We start from the raw sequence: 25,666 nt of genomic DNA, 5'->3' as shown, positions 1-25,666 counted from the left end.
AATTCAAAATATGTATTTACAAGAAGATATAATACTACTACTAAATCATATATAACCTATTTATTCTTGATAGGATTTTCGTTTTGAAGCAAATCTTGATATCATTTACACCGCATTTCAATAATCAAGACTGATAAAGATTAGACACAAATTTATGACTGGTTCACTAGCTTTTTCAAAGAAATTTCTAAGCTTACTTTTATTGTTTCTATGCTTCTACATTTCAAAGAAAATGACCAAAAAGTGTAGTTCTATAGCTTTTTTGAATGGGTACCTAGAAGGCTCGTTTTGTCTAGTGGATATCTCGAAAATTTATGGAACTTGAGACAATCTATAATAGCAAAAAAAAAAAAAAACAGTTTTGTAGATGTGGAACTTTTTTTTATTAGTAGTCATCTGATTCTAAACGGGAAAAATGCCATAAAAATCCCCAAGTTTCAAAAATGGGACAAAATAATTCTCAACTTTTGAGATGTCATTATAATCCCCAACTTTGGGTTGACTTAACCAAAAAATATGAAACTTTCTTTGACTTTGCCGTTTTAAGGGGTTAAGTCTCTGTCAGAAGCTAATAGACGGGGATAACAAACCGCTAACGGCTTCCGTTTACCCAAAACGTCGACGTCTTATTATCGAGAAAACACTGAAGGAAATAAGAATCCCCAAATCGATTTCTAGGTTTTAGTTTTCAAATCTCCAAATTGATTTCTCAACCTCTCTCTTTTCCGATGAGTTCAAGTTCTATCACATCCGGTGGCGTAGGTGAACGTGGTCTGCTGTCGAAGTGTGTGTGTGAATCCGGACATCTTTGAGAATCCGGACCTCACACATGCATGTTCACCATCGTATATCCTCTCCTCATCCCATATATCATCTCCTCTATCATCATCACTCTCGTCTCCATCGTCCTCTCTCGCAGCCGGTCCAAATTCAACTTCAAAATCATCACAGTTCTCTTCCTCTACACCAATATTACCGTCGTCATGATCTTCTGCAGAATCTACATTTGGCTCGCAATTTCGTTCTACATTTGAATCTACAATGTTCCATCTATGATCTTCCTGATCTTCTTCACGGTTACCTTCATCACGGTTGCCTTCGTCTGCATATCTAACCTCATCACAGTCTTCATCACCAACTACCTCACAATCATCTCCACTCACGGCCTCACGATCATCTTCGATATCTTCAGCAATCTTCTTCCTTTTTCGTTTACGTTTAGGTTTAGTAAATGCCTTACTGTTTTGATCCGCAGCATCCTTCTCGTTCTCCTCTACGAGTCGCTCAGCCTCAGGACCATCCTTTTCAGTCTCCACCTCGATTCGCTCCGTCTCATGTCCATCGTTCTCATTCTCCTCCTCGATTCGATCCGCATCACGTCCATCCTTCTCGTTCTCCTCTACGAGTCGCTCAGCCTCAGGACCATCCTTTTCAGTCTCCACTTCGATTTGATCCGCCTCAGGTCCATCGTTCTCATTCTCCTCCTCAATTCGATCCGCATCACGTCCATCGTTCTCATTCTCCTCCTCGATTTGATCCGCCTCAGGTCCATCGTTCTCATTCTCCTCCTCGATTTGATCCACCTCATGTCCATCCTTCTCATTCATCTCTTTGATTCGATCCGCCTCAGTATCAGACAGAATCTCAACCGTCTCGACTTCAGATTTTTTTTGAATAGAGTCTTTCAATCGCAACGACCGCCGCGGCGGAACAAAAGTGTTTTTTCCTCCACGGGTCCTCGCCATGAAGAGAGAATTTGAGAGAATTTTGAGAGAATTTGAGAGAATTTGGAAATTTTTTTTTTAGGGTTAGGGATTATAATTTCGATTCGAGATTTGGGGATTTTTTTAGTTACAAACGACGTTGTTTTCTCGATAATAAGACGTCGACGTTTTGGGTAAACGGAAGCCGTTAACGGTTTGTTAACCCTGTCTATTAGGTTCTGACGGAGACTTAACTTCGTGCCTAAAACAGCAAGGTCAAAGAAAGTTTCATATTTTTTGGTTAAGTCAACCCAAAGTTGGGGATTAAAATGACATCTCAAAAGTTGAGGATTATTTTGTCCTATTTTTGAAACTTGGGGATTTTTATGGCATTTTTCCCGATTCTAATCTTGTTTTTTTAGCAATATATTGATTTAAAAGCAATCAATTGTTTTTAAATTTACGGAATACTATATACATATAGATTACAAAGAACCATTTCAAACACGTTTGTTAATATATATAGTTGATACATACAAAATCATGGGTACAACTTACAACCATCTCATCTCAACGATTCAGAGACGACAATGGTTTACGCGGTGGTTAAACGATAAGAATCTGTATTGGACAGAAGAAAAATAAAACAATGAGAGGCTGTCACTTTCCATGTGCAATCCACAGCCGTGAAACCACGACCGTTCGATCATCCCCTCGTAATTTACAAGCTCCTTCTGGAATGCTAATCCAACGGTAAGAAACAAAGCAGATATATATTTACCAAATCTCAATGACAACAACTTGTTACTTTTTCTTTTGTCTCTGTTACAAAATTCTTTAAAAATATTAATAGTAGAAAACACAGGAATACATATCTTTCTTTCATATTCATTTATCATTTTCTAAACATTATAATATTACATGACAAAAATGTTAGGCCACTGCATTTACATTTTTACAAGTCCCACCGAGCAAATTTTCTCACCAAGTACTTCTATTTATGAACTTTTATTATTTCTGTCGGAATTATCTACTTCATAATTTCATCCAATAGGAGTGTTAACATTTATAAAAATATATACATATATATATATGTACACAAATAAACCTATTGCTTTGGTAGAGATTTTATGAGTTAGAATATTGGTGACAAGAAGTGATAATAATATTTTAGTAGTACTACGAAATATCGATAGAAGACAATAGTACTTCAAATAATAATAATACGATGAAAACAAGATACTAACTAAACTAATCAATCCCTTCGTACCACCATATTTTTACTGTCTCACTAAATAATTTTATACAAAAGAGAAGACGGTGTCGTCAAGTACAACATTACCGGTCAAAGCTATAAGAATAATAAGATTATCATAAGTACAACATGCCTAAGATCTAAAAACTAATTGTATATTAGAAATAAATAATTATATTTGAATAGTATTTATTAAATTCATCTTGACGATGAGATGACACAAAATAGTTGTAGACCATATGTATTTAAAAATTTCTCTCCGGGTTATGCGAAAAAAGGAAAAAGCATTTCACATGTCTCTCTCCTGACATGCACGAACCAACAAATTGCTTCTTATTATTAATATTTCATTTTGATACTAAATCACGTTATTTGTTTATCAAATCAAATAAAATATAAAAAAACACATTTTGACCACAACCTTTCTCTATATAAACATTTTAGTCTCCTCCTCTCTCTCATCACCTCAACGATTTTCTCTCTCTCTCTCTCTTACGTTTTAAAAAGCTAAAACAAAAACCTCTAAACACCATCGTCTCTCTCTCTCTCTTCTTATCCAAACATGGCTGCAACAGCAACTGTATCATCATCGCCATTGAAGCGCCTAAGAGATGAGCAAGAACAAGAAATCATCATAGCACAAGAAGAAACAAAAAGACAAAAGCCTTGCTCATCTTCTTCTTCGTACAACCAAGTTCTAACTTTCCTAGATGATACACAAGCAGTAGAAGATGAAGCCGAAAATGACATAACTTCCCTTATCACCACTCTTCAGCAAGAGATCTCTACAGAAGAGCAAAACGCTGCCGTGTTTGAAGAGACCCCTTCTCTCTCCTCTTCTTGCTCCTCCTCATCTTCGTCTTCATGCACTTCGAAAGAAGATGAGTACGAAGAAGACAAAGAGAAGGTGATGAAGCATCTTCTTGAAGCTTCAGACGACGAACTCGGGATCCCTAACACTGAAACTGGCGAGAGTAATTATGAGATGATTAAGAGTGAGACTACTAATCAGGAATACGTTAATGGGTTTAGTATATTAGATGGGTTTGGTGTTGGGCTTTGGGAGCTTGAGGACGAAGCAGCTAATTATTACACGTTGCTGCAGTCAGAACTGTTCATGTAGGCAAGGCTAAAATAGATAAAACAAAAAAAAAGAGGACGGGTAAAAAAAGGAAAGTAAAAACCAAATTGTGATGATGAAAAAGAAAAAAGAAGAGACTATTTTCTTTAATGGAAATTTCTTTATCATTATTGGGGTTTCGTTATTTTTTCCATGTGAATTTGACAAGTGTCTTCTTCTTATTTGTTTAGATACTATATGATTTATATTGGTTTGATTAATTTCTAGTGGGACTAATGATAATGATACCATTTTGTTGTTTTTTATCTCTAAATTGTGTGTTACGTTATTAAAAGACTCAATCCTACTACAGTTCAATGAACATATACAGATATATAATAAATACGATTAATTCAAGTGGGTTTTACTGGTCCCATAGCGGACCATAGTGTTTCCTAGTGTAATAAGCTTTCAAAGACAATTTCTCCAATTTATTCATATATGTAAATCAGATTGAAACCCTTTGGTGACATATAAACTTCTAATTGCGTACCATGTAGTACGTTCAAACTTTACAAATTACGTGTTTTGTAACGCATCTACTTTACTTGCCCAACCGGTGTGATTTCATACCAAACGTATGAGTAGTAGTTTGATATGTGCAAAACTTAGAATTTTGTCTGTTTTTCGTAAGATGTTGAGAGTAGTAAACGGATTACAAATTTAGAATTTAAGATGTTGAGAGTAGTAAACGGATTACAAATTTATGGTATAACTTACAAGGGCCACGTCCTCAAATATTAGTTTTAAAAATTAGATCATCAAAACTGGACTGTTTCATGTTGAATAGAAATAGTGGATTTTTTTTCCTCGATCTCTCAAATATCCGTATCTATACGGCCATACGTACCATACGGTCCATACCTATGAATCTGTACTCATCATTATTTTGTCAATATCCAACTCTGAAATCTCGAATACTCACAATTTTGTAACAAAACAATATATAATACTAGTTTCAGTGTCAGGGATATATATCAAATCGAATCTAAACGATTAATGAACGAGAATAGTTTGTTCAATCCTACCTATAGTCCCATGATGCATCCAGTTAATTTTTACTCTCGTTACCATTATGTAAGAGGCTACCGCACTGATAATTCAAAATTACATAATTTATTAAAATTAGATATCAAAATTTCTGAAATTACATGACAGCTCTATATACATTCACATCTACATATTACGTACTTTAATTTTGTTGACAACGTATCTAAACGCCACATCTAAAATTTGGCGTACATCACTTGGTGGCGTGTTTTGCGATTTTAGTATTTTGCGGCTGAATAATACCTAGAGAAGCATTTCTGAGAAGTGAAATTTTGCTTTATTATTGTTAAAGTGTAAACGCGTTATACACAAATGGTAGAACGGAATTTTAATATACTTGGAATCAGAACGAAGGAACAAATAAATCAACAAAGTCAAGCTAGAAAATGTTGGATTTATTAATCTAGAAGCATGGTCCATGCATTGGTCTCTTCCTTAGTGGAGATGATCAGAATGTAGCCATGCCTACGTTAATGGAGGCTCTAGACGAGTTTCAGAAATCAGAATAGAGACAAAAACAAAAGTTTATTAACTGACGATGAGATGTTGTAGTATATCCTATTTTTTGATAGTTTCTACTTTTTAGTATCTAATTTTAAATAAACTTTATATATGAAAATTTAAGATCCTGTATCTTTTACTTTTAATGTTAACTGACCACCAAATTACAATTTTTTTTTTTTAAAAAGAAAAGGATTATTCAGTTTTTTGACTTCACAGAGATCGTAGGCTAATGCTTAATGTTTCTATATAAATCTAGTAATCTGCACACCATATAGGTCCATAGCTTGAAATAAAAGGATTAACGAGAGTGTGTGCCTCGTGGTTCAATGCTCATGGTTCATGATACGGCACGGCAGTATCACGATCGTCTACGTAATATCGCTGCATACTTGCATGTATATACACGTATCAAACGAGAGAAGAGAATTATAGTTTAGCAACGTGATTTTCTTTTTTTTTTTCTGAGAAAAATTAATTATAATATATTTAAATTTGTGTTCGAATGATTATATGTGAACTAGGATGGAATGGTAAATTAGACGATAATCACAATAGACTTATTACTCTTGGACAATTTTTATTTATTATAAATGCATCCTCTTTTAAATTATGAAAATATGAAATTGTCGGTCCACTGTCCACAGTCCACAGTCCACTTAAGCGATATTTTCCACTGACGCTATGTTCCACCAGTTCCTGACATCGATAATTCAATAGTTATCTCATTTTTGAACAGATCTAATGAGTTTTGATGATTAATTATACATGTCGTGTTTGTTCGGGTAGTGGACAAAAGTTTAGATAATATCTGGAGTACATTATTGTTTTCAGCTAATTTTTCATAACTTAAATTACATAATGACAATAATTTATTCGAAATAACACAACCCTATTATTTCACCATCTTACATATTTTTTACACTAACTAAAACTATACTAAAATATACAATACAGCCTTAATTGCATTACATATATTTTGAGTAATAATATATCAAAAGTACATTTATTCGTAAGTAGTAGGTTACTATGAATACATTTCGTGTAATGCTATTCATGTAAAAACTGAATTAAAATATCATATATGCTTATAGTTTTTTTCTTCCTTATGAGTGTATAGATTGGTAAATTTGCACACTTAGACCACAAATTTTGTGCAACAAGAACTATCTTTGGATTCAAACATAGAAACCTACGATGTCTCCGAAAGATCTTTAGTTTCAAACTTTCAATCAAATGAGCTACCAACTAAAATCACAGCTATAAAGTTTTATCAGACCTATAGGAAATACATTGTGTGTGTATATATCTATATGTCCTTTTCATTTGGCTACGGTTGCGTTGTAACAAAAGAATATCAAGTGGGTATTGGAAATTTAGGACAATGGCGATCGTGACAATAATGATATGCGACAGAGGGATTATGCTCGGCTTGATTACATAGTTGAACTCAAAAGCATTATTGAAACACGTCACTAATCATTTTATTGTGTTCGTTTCATTTGGAGCTATATGTAAATTGACAACAAAAACGATCGCATCATGTCCGCCACCCTCAATTATTCTACTTTCGTCTCTTCTTCTTCAAAAATAGAATATAGATACGATTGGTGACGCAAGAGATGAAGTTTGTCAATATAATATTTAGAAGTTTTATAAAGACGTGTTAAAAAGGTTACCAGAGAGCCAAGTAATAGCAATAGAACTAAAATGATTATTTGAGAAATAAATAAACGATTGAGTCCATTCTCATTTCTAAGAGGTTTAGATATATAGTAGCAATAATTTATGGTACCTATAAAGCTCAAATGACTAGATTTCATGTTTTGATATGTTTCCAATAATTTTTTTTATACTAGTAATATTATAAGTAAATTACAAATTTTGATCACCAAAGAAAATTAGATATTTTATAGCCACAGCAGTCGTTTCCTCCTTGAAATATGATTACTTTGGCAGATCTATTTCCTTGCCATTGTGTTTCATAGATGATGCTTAATGCAACAATTAACGTTAAACACACCGCTAATAATTTTTTTTTTCTCTTTTTGTTAGACAAAATAATATTTCAATTGTTTTTGTGATTGTTTTTGAATACAGTATAATAATTATATATAGATGATTAAGGATTTCTAGATTTAACCAGTAAAATGAGTGTTAGGAAATGGTCAATAAATTGTCAAACAACAAATGGTAAAGAGGTCCTCAGATTTAGGTATCTATCTTCTTCGACGACAATTTGTGTTGTTTTCCACATTATTCTATGTCTAATTTAAGAGATAACCATTTTACTTTTTTGAACAGTTCACCACTTTCATATACACAAAAAGAGAGAATATGTATGAAATAGCCATGAAAATAAAGAAAATTAAGAAACTTGTTATGGTGTATACTAGAGATTTTTTTTGTCTATTCTTATAACTATTTTTCTTATATTACATGTTATTTTCTAATTTCACAAAAAACGCTTATATAATTTTATGGTGAGAAAATTTTGATACGTACTTTGGAATTTCCGTCATTTTTTTTTCAAAGATGCTACTTTTTCGAATTTTACGCGATATTAGAAAATCTATCTTCTTAATACAGTATAACCTCTATAAATTAATACTCTTTAAATTAATATCGCTATAAATTAATAAATTTTTCCAGTCCTGAGTTGGGCCGGTATAAAAAATGACATATTTCGATAAATTAATAAGATAATAGTTTTTTTTTTAAAAATATGGTCTCATCAATATCATAAATTAATAATCAAATAATATATATATATATATATCTAAGAAAATCTAGTGAAATATGACTTTATTGTTGTTTGTATATTTTTGAATCTGCATTTTTATCGGAACTCATCTCTAATGTTTTTCATTGTCGCCTTTTCAAATCGCATCCAAAAATTGTGGAGAGTCTTAAATGCAATAATTAATTCTTTACATGTAATTGGTTCTAAAATTACCTTAATATCTTCTTTGACTTAATCATTACCATGAATGATACTAGTAGCAATTTCTTCTAAACTCTAAATTTCTAACATTTATCATTTTTACCGAAATTCTAAACTTAGCAATTAAGATAGCCAAGATTATAAATTAAGAAATTCTTTAAAAATATGAATAATAACAAAAGTATATTATTGTAATATAAAATTTTCAATATTATAAAAATTAAAAATCTCTTCATATCGATAAATTAATAATTATTAATTTATCGATAAATTAAAACTTCTATAAATTAATAAATTTTCATGGTCCCGACCTTATTAATTTATAGAGGTTTTACTGTACACTATTTTTTTTTAATGTTAAATGCTATTTAGTTCCATTTTTTCTAAAATCAAATTTCTTTTGTGGAACATATTATTTTCTTACATAACATGTTATGTAGTTCAGTATAACATATGAAATAATATAAATGTTACATGCTATTTGTCAAAATTTCACAGAAAAATTATTTCATTTTCTTCTCAATCACCTAATCTTTCTCTCCTTCTATCCAATTCAACAAAAAAATGATTTTATCTTTTTACTCCATCTAAAAAATGTATTCAGAATTATTTTTCCATTAACCAAAATTATATAAATAGTTTCTTAGTTTCCAACATGGACTCAGAATTACACATGAAGACGTATCCAATTGGTAACGTATAGAAAACTGTACAAAAAACTGTAAGCTGGAGTTGTAAGCTTTTAGTAAATAGTGCAAAGCTGTAAAAATAAGCTGTAAATAAAAACTATATGAGAAAACTGAGAATAAAGTTTTTGGTAAAATTTTTGTGATTGGTAAATATTAAAACTGTATATTTGTAAAGCTTTTAAAAACTGTTACCAATCACACCCGACAACTTTGATAAAAAAATCCTTTTTTTTTTTACAGCAAATATAATGTGACAACTAAAACTATATATATCCATGCATCGTGTGTAATGTACTTAGAGATGGCTGTCCGAAACAGCTCTCGACATTTCCTAGGACAATTTTGATGCGACTTCATCTCCGGGTCTAGGCATCTAGCTATCGAACATGTCATATCACCTTCTTTGCTCTATCTCCTTTAGGTCGATGATACACGAATTCGCTCGCACACGGACACAGTCCATTTATTTATTATTTTTATTTCTGTAATTCCAAATTGTGAGCATTCCGCTTAGTTTTTATTCGGTTTGGTTCGTGTGGGTTATTTTGCTTTCTTAATTTAGTCGATTTTGAGTTTTTGACAGTTTATGTATTAATTTTTTTTGGATAATACAAGAAAAGTTTATATAGGTAATCATATATTAAAAAACATGGCTTGTCACAATCAGCGAGGATCTTATAATATATATGATTATCGGTATGTATATATGTGGTTTCATATTGTTTGATCAATAAAAAAAAAAAACATGTGGTTTCATATCATACTAAAATCGGTTTTGGTTCAATTTCGATAATTCATGGGGATAGTAGATATATTTGTTTTACTATCTTATTATTGAGAAAATATGTCATGCTTATCTATTTGACAGAAGGCGACGATTTTGAAAACTTACCTATTATAATTTAGAGATCTTAATCAAAGGAAGAAAAGATATATTTGACTTTGTCTTTCAAAAGTTTATTTATTCGATTAACCAAAGAAGTAATCAAAATGAATACGACGCCAAACTTTTTTCTTTTTTTATTACTTAACCTGATAATCTTGAATTGAAATGTAGAAGAAATTTCAATTATTCAATACCATCGACCAAACGTATGATGACATTTCTTTGTAAGGAGTTTAATAACAAATTACCTAACAAACAAACTGGTCTAGGAGGACAAATTATATAGTGTAAACAAAAAAAAAAATACACATTATTCCTAAGTTTCACCGTAAATGAGAGGAAATCACAATGGACTATAATGTCAACAAACTTAATATTCTCTAAGCCCAAAAAGTCTACAGAAGAATAAGAGCATAAATAAGGCACATCATTCAAAGTAAGGAGGACTCACACACACCACCACCTTCCTCCCTGATACTTTTGCTACTGTTTGATGTTTTGTATAGTACTTTGATTCACCCAATATGATGTACGTATCAATATCGGTGAAGCATATACTTTGAGAGTGAGTTGGGTTTTAGGACCTAAATCTTAAAATGAATGCTATCTCAATGTTCAATTCCAAAATTCTACAAAATGAGGCTCACCACTGAATCACAAGTTTCAATGTTGGATACTCTCTTTATTCTTATCTTCAGAGGAATCCAATTCTTTAACACCACTGAATCCAAGTTCAGCCATATCCTGTTTTGCCATCAAGTTCCTGCAATGATAATAATAAACCAATTAATCATATGATCACAATCCCATCAAAGTGAAAACAGGAACTGTAGAGAGAGAGAACTATGGTGGTGGTGACATACTTAGCCATTCGACACTGGAGATATTTCTTAGAGAGATGTCTACATTGTTCAGATTTATGAGCTGAAGACTTAAGACAACCAAGATACTCTTTCTTCTCCTGCAAAAACACAATCAAGAAAAATGCTTAAAGAAGTGAATTAACTGAAACATAAACCAAAAAACATATACAACTAAAGGCGAAGAAGATGATGAAGAAGAAGAATACAGCATCACATTCGTGCAAGTGATCCAAAGGGAAAATGCCCTTTTCTGGTGGTATTGGTCTTAATCCTCTGTTACCTCCAAATGCTCCACCTACCCACACAAATCAAAAACAGCCGCGAGAGTAACGATTCAGCTCGAGTTTTTAGGAAGTAACGTTGATCACTAAAAACACAGTGTTCTTGTTGTCTCCAAGAAAGATAAAACCTTTGATCTAGGGTTTTGGGTTTAACTGATTAAATAACTAACCAAACACAAACACAAAAGACAGTGTTCCTGTCTCCAACAAAGATAAAACTTAGGGGCTCTGTTTCAGTACACACAATTGGCAGATGATCAACAAAAAATATAAAATGCCCAAAGATGATGATAATAATCTCATAAAATCTAGTACTGAGAACATACCTAACAACCTAGAATCTTTTATCAAGTTAAGGCGAACCTGATCTAATGTTCACATCTTCAATTCTAGAGAAATAGGAATCTAAGAAAAAAGAAAACAAAGTAGTAGTAAGGAGAAGAGAAGAAAACGCACCTGAACTCATGATGTTCAAAAACTCTAGAAGCCCAACAAAGATGTGAATTGGATAAAATGGCAAAAACAAAGTTCCCAAGGCTTTCTATTTATTCTATTACTAGTAGTACATGGTTCTGGTTCCTGGCTCGCTCATCTGAAGAACAAAGAAACAGTAGCCATATGAACTTGAAATCGAAGATAAGAAAGAAGAAGAGATTGAAGCTGTGTTTCGTAGCAAAATGGATTGAAATCGGCCGGCGCTTGGGAAGAAGAAAGAAAGAAGCGATTGTTTTCAGGTTTTGGAAGACGACGCCGTTTAAAGGGGAGAAAAAAAAAACACAAACCATATATAATAATATAATATAGGTCGAATTTATTATTTTCATTAAGCTCAGATAAAGTTAAATATGTTATACAGGTAGTATATTATTTTCTATGTATAATTTCTTTCTTTTGTTAAAATACGTATACGAAGTTGTTGATTTTATTTTCATGAATCTCAGTTATATTTTAAAGAAACTCGGAAATTAACGTTTTTATGAAATACTTTCAGTTTCCGCATGTTAAATCTATATAAAAATTTCTAGTTTTCCTGCATTTTTCCAATATCTTTGAAGTTTCAAACGAGTCTTATGCGGATGCCAACTCTTAATCAGGTTAAAGAACGAAATAAATAATACTGAGAAATCGAAGTAAATAAATAAAGGATAGACAGGACGCTTTTGAAAATATATAAAAAGAGAAAACGAAAGAGAGATTGAAACAATTGTTCAAGCAAAATGGAATCATACGAGGAGAGGATCCATGTCTTACAAATGTTACATCATCAAAAGTGAAACGAAGTACCAGAGAAACTAGATTAACGCTTCTTCTACTACAACCACAAATCATCATCATCTTTATTCGCTCGTGGCTGATATGAATGCACTTCCAGGTTGACGGTTAGCCAATGGCCCATGGTTTGACAGAAACTGCAACAACACAAAATCCAATTCAGAATCAACATAGCTCTCGACTCAAAGCATATAAATTAAAGCTCAAAATGTGTGAAAATCAGACTAACCTTAGCATTGACACCATCAGGAACAATCCTCTTAATAGCTCTCAGCTTAGTGTACTCAGCACGGTTGAATTTAGTGAACCCCCTGAAAACACCAATCATCAATTTAGTAAATATGCTTAAATAGACAAAGAAACTGAGACAGAGACATTGAACAAGACATTACCATTTCCTGCTAACAATGATCTTTTGACGACCAGGGAACTTAAACTTAGCTCTACGAAGAGCTTCCTGAGCATGAGCTCCATGGTTATCCTTACACCTCACAGACAAAAGAACCTGTCCGATAGCAACTCTAGCACAAGTACCAAGAGCTTTACCAAAAGCACCTCTCATACCAGTCTGAAGCCTATCAGCTCCAGCACACGAAAGCATCTTGTTGATTCTCAAAACATGGAAAGGATGAACCCTGATCCTGAGATGGAACGCATCTTTACCAGCAGACTTAACCATGTACTTGTTACAAGCGATACGAGCTGCCTCAAGAGCTTCACTTGACACATTCTCTTTCTCCCATGAAACCAAATGAACACAGAATGGGAACTCATCAACTCCTTTCCTCTTCATTCCAACATCATAAATCCTGATTTTTGGATCTGGTACTCCACGGCAGTACCTTGATTTCGGGTATGGCTTTCCCTTAATCTGACGGTAACATCTCGCCGGTCCTATACCATTTTCACATCGGATTGTTCAATCAGCAACGTTCACACAACAAAAAAAACCTAAATTGACATAATCAAAACATCAAACTAATCCAAAGCCTAAAGATTTCGTATGAACACAGACTCAGAAAACAAGATTCTTCTACACATTTCAGCGATTCAATAACACTAAAACCTAGATTGACATAATCAAAATCTCAAACCATTTCCGAATTCTACCAAGTACGAATCGATTGCAGCGAATTCGAAATGAGATTGTGGGTAAGCAGAGAAGATAGACTTACTTCGTCCCATCGCGTTGGATCCGTACGGTGTTGATGATGGCAAAAACCCTAGAAATTACAAATGAGGACGCTGTGATGTTTCATTTATAGGTGCGACAAAAACAAACCCTAAATTTAGCTTACGTAACTGCTTAGCTAAATAAAGGCCCATTGGATATTTTTGGTGTGCTCGGTCCAGGCCTTTATCTTTGACTTTTTGACCTTTGTAGCTTCCAGTGTGAACACGTTATTTTTTGGATTGAAAATTAACGCGTAAGATCATCTCCAACCGTGGAATTTTCCATTTGGGTTTTTTAATAATATAATATTGATATTTCTAATATAGCTTAATTTTACATTTAAATTTAAATTTTAAATTAAAAAACTGGTCATTGAATGAAAAACATCCATACAGGTTATTCATGAGGTTCTAAAAGTGTTTGATTAAGAATCTTTTAATTGTCGCTCTCCTCTATTATTTATATTTACATTTTTTAGTAGGAAATATTTTTTACAACCTTACTATTGGAAGTGGTGTAATAGCATCTCCCGTAGCTAGAAACTCTAATGCGTTTTCACATATTTTATATTGATATTTCAATATGATTTTGTATTATATATTTAAATTATGTTTTAATTTAAAAAATGTCAAAGCAAAATTATTATATCAGATGATACATACATATGAGGGAGAGTATATATCGAGATTCAAAAAAAAATTAAAATGAAAAATCATATTATTTTTTTTCTATTTTCTATGGCCATTATCCTACGGATTACTTTGTTGTAATCGAACAAGCAGAATTTGCCAGGTCACATAGTTTCTCCTCACAAAAATATACATCACAAACACAAATGTTATAGCTAATGAATACTAAGATAGTTACTACGGTCAAGTGATATTTTGAAAAATCATTTAAATATTATTATAGTAATATTGATATAAAATATAATCTTAATTAATTAGATCTGATGTACTAATAAGATTTGGCTTAAATCTATACAGTAGCTATTAAAAATATGTAATAACATGCAATCAAATTTAGAAGTTTTAGTCGCTGAAAATAATAAAATAATCAAACCATGTCAAACACTTTTTAATAACAAAAAACGATTATTATTATACAAAACAAAGAAAATTTCTTTTTCATCAAAATTATTAAATCCTTTATTCGTCAAAAATTAGAATTAAAAGATTTTTTTCACACATACCAGAAACTAAAATCCAAAAAAGAAAGTAGATTCGGATTAAATGAGAGATTATATGCTAATAAGAACCAAGAATCTTGACATACATCAATAGTAAAAACATTTCATTTTCTCTAAATTTATAATGTTATTTTGAAATATATGAAAACGGTTATAACGAAAACTTAATAATAATATATGTAAGAACTAAAAGGTGGTGAATACTTCAAGGGTTTACATCATCACATATCCATGAGATGAATCCAATTCTATACATGAGAATCAAAATTATAATGGTCACTAAAAAAGTCAAAATTAAACAACAAACACAAAAAAACACAGTTACTAATGTCTAATGGTAACTCATCTTTTTTTTTTTATCTTATTAATTCATCCGTCCAATTTTTTTTTGAACACAAAACGCCCATGATTCATGACATGTAAATCTAAAACACAATCAAATAATACAAAATTAATATAAAATATTGATATTTATTCGATATTAAACAATAATCATAACATATTGATAAGAAACTCTACTCATGAGAGGAACCTAAACAATTAAAAAATATATATATATTATCAAAATTATATACTTAGGCTAAGGAATGCGACTAATAATATTGTGGCTGAGACTCAATATTTATAGCTTCATATCTAGGAAAAGTCTTCATAATTATAAAATACTTTCATACAAATATTCATAATATATTTAGAAATCTTAAATTTATATAAAAAAGAAACAAAAAATGAAATATCTTATAGTCTCAGTCAATCGATACAATTTTATTTTATTTTTTTTATTCATGTATTCTCAACAAAAAAAATAGATTTCATTGTGTATTTATTAAATTTATCTTAATCTACTAAAAATGTTAAATAAAAGAATATTTAATTTGGAATTTAATTTTAGGTGTCGAATTTCTAATATTATCTCAATCATTTAACAATATTTAACTAAAAGCAATAATAAGAACTTTCTTTTTTAGTTTTCAAAATATTTTTCTCCCAATTTCCTAAAAATTTTAAACTAAAAACCAATAATACAGATTTTCCTTAATTTAGCTTTCGAATTTATAACACAATACCTAATATATATATATATATATATGAGAAATTTTGAGAAATACAGTTTTTGATATACTCATTTTCAAAAATGTGTAAACTAATATCTATATTAACATTTTTGAAGTACATTTTGTGTTATGCCCTTTTAGTTTTGTTTATTTAAAAAGTTATTTACAACATTAACTCCTAAAAAATTTCCAAAACTAACATTACTCCAGATTTTGTTTCCTAAATATTTTACATTTCATTCCAACTAAAAAATAACAGCAATCAAATATAGAAATAGAAACTAATATATATATATATATATATATATAACCACACATTCTGTTGTGTTTTAAAGATATTCTATATCTAAATCCTTCGCAAACAATGAAAACAACAATTTGATTCTCATTTTGTTTTTCAAAAGCTTTGATTCTTAATGTAAAACAAACTTCGATTGACCTTTATTTAAATATTATAATTAACATATATAAACTTAATAAAAAAATTTAATTATTAAGAATATGTAAAATTAAAAAAAGTCTGAAATACTATATAATGTGATTATATAATAGATGAGTTATAAAGAGGACATGTTGGAATTAATAAAATATTATTAAATTTGTGTTAACACGGGTTAAATCCTCATTTAATTATTTATCAACACTACTAATATTAGAATATTTGCCATAAAATCAAGTTGATTTAACTAAGATTGTATAAAATAATTAAATCATTAGGGAAAATGTGACTTAATCACAGCGTAAAAATTACTGATTATGTATTGAGATCCCTTATGTTTTGTTATAATAATTTAAAAAGAAATGGAATCTTAAATACTAAATAAAACAAACGAAATATAGTAAACAAATGCTCATGAAGTGTATTGCGGATTAAAAAATAATATAAATATTTAGCTGCACAACAACCGAAAAATTTAGTTACTCCCTCCGTTTCAAAATATAGGATGTTTTAAGCAAAGCACGCAGATTAAGAAGTTTTACTTTTAACAAATTCAACCAATCAAAAACAATACTGCATAATATAAAATACTAAAGTAATCTAAAAGTTGCATTGAAATTTGAAGACATCCTATATTATGAAACAAAAAACTTCTCCAAAACATCCTATATTTTGAAACGGAGGGAGTATTACTCTATTACAAAATATCTAGTATTTAACAAATAAATACAACATAAAATATAAATTATAATAAAAATTATATGCCCGCGGTGTACCGCGGGTTAAAATCTAGTACTATTTATTACTAGAAGAATATATATATTAGGTATTGTGTAGTTAAAAAAAAACAATACGAGAAGAAAAAAAAAACAAACAAATACCATAAGCATGTAAGAAAAGGTGTAAGTCAACCTTCCCAAAATCTCTAATTAAATCAGCATCTGTAACTTGGATATCTTTGTGACTTTGACCATCAAGAGCTCCTTCAAAACTAAGTCCGAATCTCGGAAAGAATCAATGATTCATAGGTGGGAGAAAATAATGAATACATGCACCAACATAGAAAAACTATATACTGAAGTGTTTACCTCTCGGCAAAAAAGGTCAATAACCTATTTTATTTTCTATCAGACATGCCAAAACCATAGACTTCTTTAGTAGAGTAAGAAAACAAATCAACCAAGCCATCATCCCGATGAGATATGCTTGCATAACTAAACATTATAATTGTGTTTTTTTTTTTTTTTTGTTTGGGAAACAGCCTCATACTAGTACAATGTTTACTATAGGTATAATGTTAATTCAAAATAGTAATAATTTAAATTTTAATAGAGTGTGTACTGATAAGATTTTTTTTTTCTTTTTGTATTAGCCTATTAGAATACTAAGAAAATTCGATCAACAATTGGAGCTTTATGTCTTGCTTCCTTCATGAATAAAAAACCTTCCTAAACTTCTTAATACCGGCGAGCTTTACTTTGTATCGTGCCCTTCCACTAAACCATATTGACCTTTGTTTAATAAAGAATGTTATGTAATGTACTTATGTGTATGTCTTAAAAATCAAAACAGAACCAAATAATTGCTTAGCAAAATATCAAGCGAAAACTACAAGAACCACATTCAGCAACTTAGATCATGGCCTCCAAATTAGAAGTCTAATAGGGACACATCATAATACATAATAGACGACAACACACGACCACATATCTATACTCTACCGCTTCTCGCCGCATAAACAAGTAGCAGCTTGAAGTGCAAAGTATGTTAGGATGATGTCCGCTCCAGCTCGGCGTAAACACATCAGTGATTCCATCATCACTTTCTCCTCATCGATCATCTTCAGGACTCCCCCTGCTTTGATCATTGAGTACTCTCCAGAAACCTGAAAATTCATGGAGAGTTTCAATCAACAAAAAACATAAAGACTGGGAATGTTGTTGTTCAATAAGCAAGACTGTGATCAAAGAAATTACTTGGTAGGCAGCAATAGGCAATGGAGATTTGTCCCTCAGAAGTCGTATGATGTCCAAATATGGAAGACCTGGCTTCACCTGTAACAAAACCACTCCAATTTGTTACCGAACTCTAATAACATGTTTTGCTAAAGCATGATAAAGTACTTACCAGGAGAATATCTGCTCCTTCAGCCTCGTCTTCTCGTGCCTCAATCAAGGCCTCTCTGTAATTTGCAGGGTTCATTTGATACCTATATAGTTCACAACGTCAGTTTGTAACTGCTAGGGTTAGCAAAACAAATGCAAATTCAGTATCAATAAGGGTTGATGGGATTTACGTCTTCTTGTCTCCAAAGCGTGGGTTTGAGTCCAGGGCTTCACGGAAAGGACCATAAAATGAACTTGCATACCTGTTGGCAGAAAATTTTATACAATTAGACAGAACAAACAACTTCTAGAAAAGCTATTGAGGGAAAAATAAATGTATGATTATTACTTTGCTGTGTACGACATGATTGACACGTTCTGGAATCCTTCAGCATCAAGAGCTGCGCGGATGGCACCCACTCGTCCATCCATCATGTCGCTTGGACTCACGACGTCCGCACCAGCTCGAGCCTGGAAAGAGAGAAGGAGAGATCATTGATATCTTATTAGTACGAAAAAATTTCAGACATTTTGAATCACTAATATCGAAAAGGTGAACCTGGGAAACAGCTTGCTTGCACAGCTGGTGTACAGTTTCATCATTCATGATCACACCTACATAGATAAAAATGTATCAGAGTTCCAACTAAAATGTACCAGATGGAATTTGGGTAGAAATACTTACCATCCTCTCTAACGATCCCATCATGACCATCGGACGAATAGGGATCCAACGCCACATCAGTGTAGATAACCTAGCAACAGAGGAGAACACTTGTCACAATTGCAAATTACAACATTTTTCATCTCCTGGTATAACTAAAAAACTGAGATTACGGATCTTACAAGATCAGGATATTTGTCTTTGAGAAGACGAATTGTTCGAGGCACCAAACCGTTGTCATTGTATGCCTCATCCCCTGTTGGATTCTACAAAATGGACGCCAAAACAAAGCGTTAAAGATACAACTCAAGAACATATATACACACAAAGAGAAGAGAAGCGTGAAAGACCTTTAAAGCCTCAGGAACTTTAGGGAACAAGACAATACTGTTGACACCAACAGCTCGAGCCTTTTCAACCTGTTTGTAAAAGAAATCAGACCAAAAAAATTCACTTTCTTGTAACATGGCGGCAACATATAAATGAATCAAATCAAAAACACAAGGTCAAAACCTCTTCAACAAGACCATGCCTCCAGCCAAGTCTATAGCAACCAGGCATAGCTCCGATAGGTGTGTCTTCCTCACCTGCCAAATTCCAGAAACCACATAATGTTTATTAAAGACAATAGAGACCCCAATGAGAGATGTTTAAAGTCAGAATACAAAAGAAACTAACAAACCTTCATGAATGAAAAGTGGGTATACAAAATTTGCAGGGGAGATGTCAGTTTCCTGAAAGGCAGCTCTCGTAACAGGGGATGCACGGTTACGACGTGGACGTCGGTTTAGATTCTGCAAGCAAATAAGTAAACATTAGAAGAGTTAAAAACAGTAAGCCTCTTAAAAAGTTTCAACCTTGCAGCTAAATCAATCAAAGAACCGATCATCTTGTACAATGCAATTAGAAGCAGATTCAATCAATGAAATAAAGTGATTAGGATACTCACAAGAGGCTGAACTATAGGTGTACCAGCCGGAGCAGCCGGTTTAGGAGGAACCGGAGGAGCCTCTGGAACATTGCCAGAAGCTACAGCGGCTTCACACTCAGCATCACTCATTCCAAGCTTCTTAGCGTGTCCATTACCCGATTCACTAGCTCTTATGACAAGGTTACGACGTTGACTAGTAGCAACTCGAGAAGAAGCAACACTCACTTTACTCACAGTTGATCTCAGACCAATAAAGCTCTTACAATCGATTCCTCTGGTGGAAGAAAAGCTACACGAGGCGTTAAAGATCGGTGTAGTAGCCATGAATCTACAAAACACACACACACACACACACACAAACAGAGGAACGCATTGAGAATATTATCAACGAATTGTGCTATTGAGTTGTGAAATTAAGGTTTCTAAAGATCTACCCGTGACTTAGAATGAAGGATTGAATTGAAAGTTACAGACTTTAAGATCGTATATTGACTAAACAAAGCAAGATTTATGTGAAAATGAAGAAGAAGGAGAAGGTTAAAGCAGTTTCGTTCGAAATGAAAACACAGAGTAAAGTTGGTGTTAATTCAAACCTTGAATGTGAAGAAGTTGTTGTTGGGATTAAGGAAGCTGAGTGGAAAAAAATGGGGTTTTAGGAGAAAGATGATAGCTTTAGATGATCGCCGATTTTGACAATTGACAAAGAAGATAGAGACTGGTGTTCACGCACTCTAGCTGCGAGTGAGAGTATACGAGTTCGAGGATTGGGAAATTTTTAAGTGTTTGGTGGTTTTAGTTTTAGAAATGGGCTTGATAGAGCTTAATGGGCCTATGTTAATTTGATGAAACCGGGCAATGTATATAAATAGGAATCGATTGTATACTCAACTATGCTATATTTGTGAATACATGGTCACACATGCCAAGTATATTATTATTGTATACTCAACTATACAGAGTATATGTATTACATGACCACATGCATGAACTATATGACATTATACGATTAACATCATAGACATATAATCCAGTACACCGGTCAATTGACTCCAGCAAAGACCTGTGTTGACTCCGGTGTTGACCAACACTTAAAAAGAAAATTCTAAATAAAAATAAAAATTATTATAGTAAATTATTTATGGATTTTCATGATTAAAAGATATTTTCTATTCAATATCCAAATTATTTTTTATATATCTCTAATATATTCATTCTTATAATTAATTACTTTTTATTTTTCAAGCTAAAGTAAATAGTTAAATAAAAATCATTTATAATTATTTTCAAGATAGAAAAATTCATTTATAATAATCTTCAAGATATAAAATCATTTATAATTATGTTCAAGATATAAAAACAATTTATAATTATTTTCAAGATATATATATATATATATATATATATATATATATATATATAAATATCTCATAATCAGATTATTTAATTACTACAAAATCAATAAAATTAAATTCAACTACTTTCATTAGAAAATAATATGCAAAAGATTGAATATATGACTATTTACTCTAAATTTTGCATGGTAATTGTTATAAAAAAATTTAGACACTCTTTTCTTTAAAATTTACATACTCAAAATAACATATAAACAACAAAAAATTAACAATATTTATTTTTAACATATGAACATTTTCATTTTTACTCTTTTTTACACAATTACAATATGTTAGATTAATTTTTAGAATTTTTTTTTAAGGTTTGAGTTCTCTATATTACATTTAGAATATATTTAGGAAATATATTAAAAATATCTTTAGATATTGAATTAACATATAAACAACAACAATAAAAATTCACAATATTTACTTTTAACATATGAACATTTTCATTTTTGATCCTCTTTTACACAATTACAATATGTTAAATTAATTTTTAGAAATTTTTTTAAGGTTTGGGTTCTCTATTTCACATTTAAGATATATTTAGGAAATATATAAAAAAATATTTAGATATTGAATAGAATATTTTTTAATTAATAAAAACCATAAATGATTTAATATAATAACTTCTTATTTTTATTTTTAATTTTAGAAAATTTTTTTTGGTCAACGCCGGAGTCAACACTGGTTTTCACCAGAATTAATCAATCAGTGTACCAGATTGTATGTCTATGGTGTTGAACACATGACGTCATATAGCTCATGCATGTGGCGATTGTGGCCATGTAATACATATATTTTGTGTAGTTAAATATACAATAGTATAGTTGGTATGTGTGACCATGTATTCACCTATACTTCATGTAGCTAGCCATCTTTTTTCCATATAAATATTTTTTTTTTGCTCTCTCTCCACTATTTTAAGAAAATTCAAAAGGATGGAGAGTTGCATTATTGATTTAGGGAGTCAATTGGGAAGAAAAAAAATGAGTAAATGAGCAGAGAGAAGCAAATATGTGGTTGTGAGATACGAAGACCTGAGACTTGTCCAAGTAAACGGAATCTTATTAATTTATACACACTCTCCCTACAAATTAAAAACCTGTTTGCTTTTGCAAAATATAATATATTATTTTTTTGAATGTAATGTTAAATTATAGTATTCAAAGGAAAACTTTTTTACAATCAGTGCGTCAGTTCTTTGACGGAATTAAAAGAATGTAGAAAACTCAAATTCTAGAGCCTAGCCATATGCCCTTATGATATTGAAGAAAGAACAAATTTTTCTTGAGCAGAACATAAACATGAGTTCTTCTTATAATAGTTTTTCTCTTTCGATTCTCTTCTTTTTGCTACTTTTTGTTATTCTAGATTCGGCTAATCTGACAGTTTCTTCATGTCAATCCGAGTGTGGAGGAATCGAGATCCCGTACCCTTTTGGAATCGGAAAGGGTTGTTATATGGAGAAGTGGTACGAAATTACATGTAATGCCTCCTCTACTTCAGGAAAGCTCGTCCCTTTTCTTTCCGTAATCAACAAGGAAGTTGTGAATATCTCTCTTCCGACTCGGTTTAGGTATGGGTCAATTCACATAAAAAACCCAATAACTTCAAAGGGATGCTCAAGCAACGGAGAAGTGCTAACTGGATCACTTTTGAATTTGACGGATACCCCTTTTTACGTTAGCAAGGGAAATACACTGATAGCGGTTGGTTGCGACAACAAGGCATCGTTGACAAATGTCGAGCCAAGCATAGTGGGATGCAAATCAAGCTGCGGCAAAAATTACCATACGCATACCCCTACTAAAGATTATCTTGCAGCAGTCACATGTAATACCAAGTATGGCTACAATGACAGGTATTGTAATGAAAGCAGCACTATGGATGAAAAAAGTTGCAACGGTGTTAAATGCTGCAAGGCAAACATGCCTGATATGATTCAACAAACTGTTGGTGTCACCATCGAAAACACCACGGCAACGGGAGGATGCAAAATTGCCTTCTTGACAAACAAGGCACATTATTTGTCTAGTGAATCTGATCCGCAAATGCTTCATGCTAGAGGATACAGTACAGTTGAGCTAGGTTGGTTTATCCATACGGCGAATCATTCTTTTACGAAGTCTCTGGGATGCTATGATGTAAAAGAGTACAAAAAAGAGTACGAAAGTAATAATGGGAGGGCTCCCGATACAAGTTGTCTATGCGACTACAATGCTTATCTAAGCTATGCAAGATGCTCATGCAGATTTGGTTTCCAAGGCAACCCATACCTTTTGGACGGATGCAAAGGTTAGTAGTAATTGTGGTTTTAATTGAAGTTTTCTATGATCATGGTCAAATTAACCTTATGAAATCATCATTAAATTACAATCCTTATATTTTGAAAACCAGATTTTAATGAATGCCAAGTACCATTATCTGATGGAACTTCAACTTTCTGTGGCCCACGCGCTTCTTGTGTCAATTTGCACGGAAGCTATGACTGTGTGTACACAAATCATCGGCCACTTGCTATAGGTAAGTTGAGGGAATTTTTTTTTATCCCAAAATTTGTGCGTGTCTCCATTTAACGCCCTTTTTGCCTTTTATAATGGTGATGACCAACATTTTCGTCAACAATGATGATGAACTTTTTATATATTACCATTTACCCAAGAAGTAAATAAACGAAAAAAAAAACGTTTTTGCTTTCTTTTTTGAGTTTCCAGGACTTGGGGCTAGTTTTGGCTCATTAATCTTAGTTGGTGGAATATACTTGTTATACAAGTTTATTAAAAAGCAAAGAGAGTTACACAAAAAGAAGAAGTTCTTCAAGCGTAATGGGGGTCTATTGTTGCAACAACAATTGACTTCCGCAGAAGGCACCGTCGAGACGACAAAAGTGTTCGGTTCGAAGGATTTGGAGAAAGCTACTGAAAACTTCAGTTCAGATAGAATACTTGGTCAGGGTGGTCAAGGTACCGTGTACAAAGGAATGCTTGCCGATGGAAGAATTGTAGCGGTAAAAAAATCCAAAGTCGTGGACGAAGACAAGCTCGAAGAGTTCATCAATGAGGTTGTCATTCTTTCACAGATCAACCATAGGAACATCGTGAAACTCTTGGGATGTTGCCTTGAGACACATGTCCCACTTCTCGTCTACGAATTTGTTCCTAAGGGTAACCTTTTCGAACATCTTCATGACGAGTTTGATGATAACACGATGGCTACTTGGAAAGTGCGTCTCCGCATGGCTATAGATATCGCTAGTGCTCTCTCATACTTGCACTCGTATGCATCTTCTCCAGTTTATCACAGAGACGTCAAGTCCACAAACATAATGTTGGATGAAAAATATCGAGCCAAGGTATCTGATTTTGGAACTTCAAGATCGGTAACAGTGGATCATACCCACTTGACAACAGTAGTTTCGGGTACTGTGGGATATATGGATCCAGAGTACTTTCAGTCTAGCCAATTCACAGACAAAAGTGATGTCTACAGCTTTGGGGTTGTGCTAGCCGAGTTGATAACCGGAGAAAAGTCCATTTCTTTTTTGCGGTCTCAAGAAAACAGGACATTGGCAACTTATTTTATTCAAGCGGTGAAAGAAAACAAACTCTTCGACATCATTGATGCTCGAATAAGAGATGATTGCATGTTGAGTCAAGTGACTGCAGCGGCGAAAGTTGCGAGGAAGTGTCTCAATCTGAAAGGGAGGAAACGACCAAGCATGAGAGAAGTGTCAATGGAGCTTGATAATATTCGTATGTCTTCCGGAGATATGCAACCGCAAGAGCATATCAGCGAGAACGAGGAAGAGGAAGAAGAAAACAAAGGAGTTGTGGAAGATATCATAAGTGTAGAATCAAGGAACAATGTTGTAGTTACCGCTCCAGCTTCTCAATACAATGTTGTTACTGGGTCGTCTTCGTCGTGGTCAGATGTTGAACCATTGTTTCCTCTCCAAACACGGTAAAACTTCAACTTTGAATACTTGCTTGAGTGTACAATAAATATTTCTATTATGATCGTTAAGTGTGTCTGTGTGTAAAAACTATGTGTGTATTGTGTAATAACGAATGTTCGTATCCATTTCCCAACAGAAATAAAATAATTCAAATACATAATTTTATATTTTATATTTTTTTTTTGCAATAACT

General features: G+C 32.3%; 5 protein-coding genes across 6 annotated transcripts; 2 read left to right on the top strand and 3 right to left on the bottom strand.

Moving 5' to 3' along the window:
• Nucleotides 1-3,273: 3,273 nt before the first annotated feature.
• On the top strand, nucleotides 3,274-4,352 carry LOC104788052 (uncharacterized). The gene has a single exon (XM_010513730.2). It carries the CDS (start codon nucleotides 3,521-3,523, stop codon nucleotides 4,079-4,081), a length of 561 nt encoding a protein of 186 aa, XP_010512032.1. The 5' UTR covers nucleotides 3,274-3,520; the 3' UTR covers nucleotides 4,082-4,352.
• A 6,129-nt stretch (nucleotides 4,353-10,481) lies between these two features.
• LOC104788051 (uncharacterized) lies at nucleotides 10,482-12,077 on the bottom strand. The gene is made up of 4 exons (XM_010513729.3): nucleotides 11,749-12,077; nucleotides 11,218-11,306; nucleotides 11,012-11,109; nucleotides 10,482-10,911 (listed from the first exon to the last, which is right to left on the bottom strand). Exons 1-4 carry the CDS (start codon nucleotides 11,756-11,758, stop codon nucleotides 10,812-10,814), a joined length of 297 nt encoding a protein of 98 aa, XP_010512031.1. The 5' UTR covers nucleotides 11,759-12,077; the 3' UTR covers nucleotides 10,482-10,811.
• Nucleotides 12,078-12,438: 361 nt separating this feature from the next.
• Nucleotides 12,439-13,917, bottom strand: LOC104788050 (large ribosomal subunit protein uL16x). Its single transcript, XM_010513728.3, has 4 exons — nucleotides 13,740-13,917; nucleotides 12,957-13,458; nucleotides 12,794-12,875; nucleotides 12,439-12,701 (listed from the first exon to the last, which is right to left on the bottom strand). Exons 1-4 carry the CDS (start codon nucleotides 13,747-13,749, stop codon nucleotides 12,630-12,632), a joined length of 666 nt encoding a protein of 221 aa, XP_010512030.1. The 5' UTR covers nucleotides 13,750-13,917; the 3' UTR covers nucleotides 12,439-12,629.
• Nucleotides 13,918-17,933: 4,016 nt separating this feature from the next.
• On the bottom strand, nucleotides 17,934-20,887 carry LOC104788048 (delta-aminolevulinic acid dehydratase 1, chloroplastic). Of its 2 annotated transcripts, none has more exons than XM_010513727.3 (13): nucleotides 20,556-20,887; nucleotides 20,140-20,449; nucleotides 19,873-19,984; nucleotides 19,704-19,777; nucleotides 19,541-19,609; nucleotides 19,373-19,456; nucleotides 19,212-19,281; nucleotides 19,086-19,141; nucleotides 18,876-18,997; nucleotides 18,718-18,789; nucleotides 18,549-18,630; nucleotides 18,398-18,475; nucleotides 17,934-18,306 (listed from the first exon to the last, which is right to left on the bottom strand). In XM_010513727.3, exons 2-13 carry the CDS (start codon nucleotides 20,443-20,445, stop codon nucleotides 18,139-18,141), a joined length of 1,293 nt encoding a protein of 430 aa, XP_010512029.1. In that variant the 5' UTR covers nucleotides 20,446-20,449; nucleotides 20,556-20,887; the 3' UTR covers nucleotides 17,934-18,138. The 2 variants fall into 2 exon arrangements, with proteins under 2 accessions (XP_010512029.1, XP_010512028.1); XM_010513726.3 differs by having other exon boundaries at nucleotides 20,715-20,887.
• Nucleotides 20,888-22,564: 1,677 nt separating this feature from the next.
• LOC104788047 (wall-associated receptor kinase-like 9) lies at nucleotides 22,565-25,647 on the top strand. The gene is made up of 3 exons (XM_087451210.1): nucleotides 22,565-23,813; nucleotides 23,916-24,041; nucleotides 24,233-25,647. Exons 1-3 carry the CDS (start codon nucleotides 22,778-22,780, stop codon nucleotides 25,480-25,482), a joined length of 2,412 nt encoding a protein of 803 aa, XP_087307336.1. The 5' UTR covers nucleotides 22,565-22,777; the 3' UTR covers nucleotides 25,483-25,647.
• The last annotated feature ends 19 nt before the right edge of the window (nucleotides 25,648-25,666 follow it).

This window comes from Camelina sativa, chromosome 5, assembly GCF_030686135.1.
Source record: "Camelina sativa cultivar CO46 ecotype springtype chromosome 5, ASM3068613v1".
Classification (NCBI taxonomy): Eukaryota; Viridiplantae; Streptophyta; class Magnoliopsida; order Brassicales; family Brassicaceae; genus Camelina; species Camelina sativa.
This window is presented reverse-complemented; position numbering and strand designations above follow the sequence as displayed.